Consider the following 5,817-nt stretch of genomic DNA (forward strand, 5'->3'; position numbering starts at 1 on the left):
TGACTTCTCTTTCTCTTCTTTCTCCTTCTTCTCTTTCTCTCCTTTTTCTTTCTCGTCTCCAGTTCCCCACCATTTATTCTGCCAATAATCATCCTCATCTTTGAACTCCTTGATTATGGCTTCCAGATCCAGAGTTTTGTCATCGACCGCAATATTTCCATCTTGATCAAGATAACACTCCCTGTCCGGATCCCATCTTCTTGCTCTCTTCGCTTCCAAATAGATACCAGATATTCTAATTATTCTGTTTTCAGCCAACATTTTTCTGTATTTATACTTCTGCTCTTCAGTTCTGTTGTCTTTCCACGGAACAGGTTCATTCCAAATAGATACCAGATATTCTAGTTATTCTGTTTTCATACCCTTCGTCATTGTAGATTACTACAAGAGCTCTAGATTTCTCTCTGTTGTCTTCAACCTGCTTCAATCTAGGTGGCTCAGATTTATTCTGGTGATAAATTTCCTTCTTTTAGTAATCCTCTCTGAATGGGTTCTCCGACTCATCAGCATATGCGTTTCTGCATTCTCGCTTGAAGTAACCTTTCTGCTTACACTTGAAGCACGTCACCTTGGACTTATCAAACCCCAGCTTGGTAGATGGACCACCAATTGTCTTCCTGCCGGTTATTTCCATGAAACGCTGTGCTCGACGAACAGCACTGGCCATACACCACCGTATGTCTATAAGTTCCATTTCTTCAGGATCTATTTGATTATAGTCCTCTTTCGTTAGGTTGGTGTTGCCTATCTTCCCTGCTACTAACCCTTCATACGACTCCAACACAGATGCTAGGAAAATCATCTGTTGTTTAGCAGACTCCTCGTCAAAATTCTGAGCATTCTTTAAGTCTATTGCGATGTTACATTGAAAACGATTCTTTCCATCAGAATGACTTGCAGATGATGAAGATCCACTGTGATAACCACTGTGATTTCCACTGCTTTGACCACTTTGACTTTCTTTGCTAGTTGTGGACACATTCTCAACAAAAAACGCCGTCTTGGGAGAAGTTGCTTTTGGCATCATGCTTTTTGGATAGTACAAATCCAAATTCTGCTGGTAGGATGAGTGATTGAGTTTGAATGTCTTCTTTAGTTCCAACTCGTGACTATCGAGTTTCTCAATCAACAAATCTAAAGTCAACTTCTCTGGATCCTTGATGGTATTTTTCAGCATCAACGCATAATATCTCCAATCCATCTTGTCTGGCAATGAATCGAACAATTTGTCGATAAGCTCATCTTCAGGATATCTGATATCATGTCTTGCTAATTCCAGCTTCAGATGACCAAACTTCTCTATCATTTTACAAACTGACTCATTCTTTAAACATCCAAATAGATCAAACTCTTTTCTAAGAAGTTTTCTTTTGTTTTTCACAATTTCTGAACTTCCTAAACATTTTGTTTCTAGCTTTTTCCAGAGATCTTTTGAATTTGAATAATCAATCAATGAGATTATGTATTCCCGGACGGACCGAAATAACAATGCCACACATTTCTGCTCAGCCACAAATGATTCAATCTCCTCAGCTGATGTTAAAGTTTCACCATTTTTATTTCCATTATGATAACCATTTTTCAGACTCTTCCAGCTGGGAAATGCAAATGCCATCAACCAATCTTCAAACTTTCTTGACCACTTACTATAATCCTCGATAGCCATTAGCTTTGGAGGTTTATTGAAGGTTCCAAAGGCACTTTTAGATTCCCAAGCTTCCGTTAACTTTTTCTTCGCATTTGGCGAGTTATCATTGTTGTCGCTTGTAGATGTATCGTCTCCCGAATTTCCAGCAAATGCGTACATGTCGCTAAACGGGTTCAAGAATATGTCATCCATCTTGAATGTACATGCAAAATCAACAAACACTTAGAAAAATTTTCAAAAATTTTGAAAAATAGTGACACAAAAGCGAAATCACCAATTTGTCACAATAAGCAAAATCAGTCAATGACTGATAAGCTAAATTAGTTATCATGACAGATAATCTAAATCAGACTTTGACAAATAAGCGAAATCAGACTTTGACAAATAAGCGAAATCAGACTTTGACAAATAAGCGAAATCAGACTTTGACAAATAAGCGAAATCAGACTTTGACAAATAAGCGAAATCAGTCTGAACGTGTCCCTATGAGCGAAATCAGGGATGATCTAAGAGCGAAATCTGATGATTATGTCCTTATCAGCGAAATCAAGCAATATCTTTCGATGTCCGTAAAAGCGAAATTAGGTTTTTTAGCTGATTTTTACCATTTTTAAGCCGTATTTTAACCTGATTCTTTCTAGGATTTGTTATTACTATGTTTTACATGTTATACTCGAAAATCAATCCATTTCAACCGTAGGAACCACTTCAAATCAGAAAAGTATGAGAGAAAGTGAGTAGAAGTAAGAGAATTCGGTAGAATCAAGCTGTAGTAGTATGAACTCCTCGTCCTGAGCTCTGATACCACTTGTTGGACCGTTCTGTGACCCTGAAAAGTCAGTTAAGGTAGTTCATCTTTGCGTATAAAGGCGGAATCAATGTACACAAAGTAACAACAGCTTTTCCTCTTTAATTCCTTCTATATTGATGCTTTCTGAATTGATTTTGACAGAGTTTCGTCACAAAGCACATGACCAAATTTCGCTCCATGGTTACAAATGAGATCACACATGGAGGTATATATAGAGCAACTGATTTCGCTCATATGGCAGTCCATATAAGCGAAACCCCATGTGACACATGAGCTAAACCCCCATGTAACCTAATGAGCGAAACCCTAATGTCCTAACAAGCTAAATCATCACCAACATGTACATATGAGCGAAACCCTATCCTATCCTATGTACACATAAGCTAAATCTCATCATTAAACCCTAATTTGACTTTCAAGCTCCAGTTTAACCTATTTTGACCTAAGACTCAATGCAAACGTAGTCAACAGACATCTCATGCACCAACACCTTCGGTGACCTGTTAGGTGAATGGGAGCGTAGTAATATTTAAACATATGCTTGGGAATGCCTATTATGGGCCATGGAAGGCTTGGATGTCATTAAACGACATTCCACGCTACTTTGCGCAATTAAAGGACTAATTGCGTTAAACTGCAAAAGTAGGTTGATTCGTATGGTAACGGACCTTCCGGGATATGACCATGAGTTAATCATACCCTATTTATTCTTTATATAGCTTAGATATAGGCTTAGAGGTGTTTGGTGCGCAAAAATGAACTTTTAAGTCATGCAGGGACTAAAAGTGTCAAAAAGTGCACAAGTTTGCATTTTCGCGCATATCTTGCATTCTGAATATCCCCGGACACCCAAAAACTTACGTAAGCACTAAAATATTTTATTTTAGTGTTCGGCTTGATAAAATTCCACTCGTCGCGTAATTTGGATTGTTTTTAGCGTTCGTCCGTGTTTCGTTGTAATTAGCCGAACAACGGGACCGTACGACCAAACGAATCGACATCCCACATATTTTTGAGCATGTTTCATGTTCCCTATGCTTAGGCATCATTGTAGATCCTTAAAAATGGTTTAACGGGCCTTAGATGTATCGTAAATGGCAACTAACATGTGCAGGGACCTAATATGTAAATAAGTGAAACTTTGCTGTGCTGTGCATGTCCCTTACGGACAGTATACTGGACCATACGGTCCGTATACTAATGCCCAGCAACAGAATGTTGAAAACCAGCTTTGGTTTTGCACTTATCTCTCATTTCTTGAATCTAGGGAAGCTCGACCATGGGAACAATAGGATCAACATCTGGGATATCAACAGGTGGAACACCATCCTCCACCGGGGCCCCACCATCCTGGTCTCCCTCCGGGGGACCCTCGATGAGCAGGTCGATGTCACCATCGGGTAACGCGTCGATAGGTTGTTCCTCAAAGGGGACCGCAGCGAAGGGGAGAGGGGCAGGGATGGGAACAAGCGGTAGGTCCTCTCCAGGTGGGCCGTCAGCTAGGGGTGCGTCGTCTCCGAAGATCGGTAGGGCAAAAGGCTAAAAGTCATCTTCATCAGTGCTCGTGTAGTCTGAGGTGTAAACTCCCGAATCGGTAGCCACCTCGTCGTCAGAGGTAAAAGTCCTCGGGTCACTCGCATCGGATACTCCGCTACCGCATGATGCCATGGTGTCTGTAACACATCCACAACATATGCACTCAAATAAGATAAGCATGTAAACAAATAATAATGAAGTCATGTATGCATCCTAGTCTTCCCAGACTATCCCACCCAATCTCTAAGACTGAATTCCCTAGTCTCTCAGACTAACTCCCTGGCCTCTAAGACCAACCTCCCAGTCTCTAAGACTCGAATTTTTCCCCAGCCTCTAAGGCTAGACATCCCCAATCTCTAAGATTGAATGCCTCAGTCTCTAAGACTGAACTCCCTCAGTCTCTAAGACTGATACAAAAATTTTGAAAAGTGTATTTGTGCCCTTTTTGTTTGTAAAAATGTTTGTGCCCTGGATCTGGACTTTTAGTGTATGCAAATGTAAAAACATTTGAAAACATTTTCGTGAGAGCCCTAGTGATCATAGTCTAGACTCGAGAAGGAATCCTAGTTCGCTATGATCGAGGCTCTGATACCAAGCTGTCACACCCTGGCTTTTGCGGAAGCGTGGGTTTGTTTGGTGTGACTTCTTAATACCATAGCAACAATCACAACATGCTATATGATAAAAATACTTGATGTTCATCCATTAAAATAGTTAAAAATGCATAACAACAATTGTTTTAAAACATCAACCACAAGAATGCGTTACAAAACATGACTTGTTTAAAAAAAGGAGTTCATAAGACTCGACGAAATGCTACCAACGACACAAGGTTTTGAGACATGCAACTTGTCCAGGAAAGAGTTACACTTCCCAAACCTACGACTCCGGATGACATCCTTATTTAGTACGCAACTAATCATGCATCACTTGCCAGATCCAAATTAATTCCCTGAAATATATGTAGTTTAAAAAGTCAACAAAAAGTTGAGCGAGTTCATGTGTAAGTCTGTGTGTATAAACCGTTTAATATGTCTGTAAGTAAAATTAGTCCCTGGTATGTAGCAATAAGGAAAAATGATCACCATTGGGTTGCGAATCCAATAGTATATGTGAATGATGCAGGAAGAATCAAACCTAGCAAATTTGTCTCCGGTATGAAGACATAGTCACCACTATGGGCCCCCGGCCTCATGGGTGTGGGCTCGCTACACCCAAATAGATCTATCACTCATGTCCCGTGGTCCTACAATGAGGATTAATGGCCTTAAGTGTCATGCCCACCACTCACTTGATCGCGTAATAAAAACCCCTCCTTAAGCTAATCATACCAATTATAAAATGTCTGAAATAATTTGTAAACATGTATTCCACCCCGAAGTATAAAACCAAAAACAGTAAGGGAATAGGGGGTCATGAACTCACCGTAGTGCGTCTTGACTCGAACTTAAACTCTTTCCGCTACACGACAACCTACAACGTACTAATGTCTATTAGACGAACGGGCCGTGCCTTGGCTTAGAGTTTAGTGTTTTGATTTATGTTACTTTGGTATTATTTTGTTAAAACAATAATAATTATTTTAACTTAAATAGCGTTCTTAGAAAAATAGTTAGACAACTATTTCGTATCTATTTTCTCGAGTATTTTACTAAGTGTTCGGATTTTCGGAAAATTTCGGCAGAGTCTCCTCTGTAAATAGAGGTGTTCATGCTTAAATAGCATATCATTTTCTTTTATATATATCCAATAGTTCATTTTCAATAACCAACCCAACAAATAGACATACAAAACATTACATACTTCATTTCAGCTTTATTAC

At 39.5% G+C, this 5,817-nt stretch overlaps 1 protein-coding gene across 1 annotated transcript; it reads right to left on the reverse strand.

The window, feature by feature from the left end:
- Nucleotides 1-3,722: 3,722 nt before the first annotated feature.
- On the reverse strand, nt 3,723-4,127 carry LOC110893633. The gene is made up of 2 exons (XM_022140718.1): nt 4,044-4,127; nt 3,723-3,998 (listed from the first exon to the last, which is right to left on the reverse strand). Exons 1-2 carry the CDS (start codon nt 4,125-4,127, stop codon nt 3,723-3,725), a joined length of 360 nt encoding a protein of 119 aa, XP_021996410.1.
- Between the last annotated feature and the right edge of the window lie 1,690 nt (nt 4,128-5,817).

This window comes from Helianthus annuus, chromosome 12, assembly GCF_002127325.2.
Source record: "Helianthus annuus cultivar XRQ/B chromosome 12, HanXRQr2.0-SUNRISE, whole genome shotgun sequence".
NCBI lineage: Eukaryota > Viridiplantae > Streptophyta > Magnoliopsida > Asterales > Asteraceae > Helianthus > Helianthus annuus.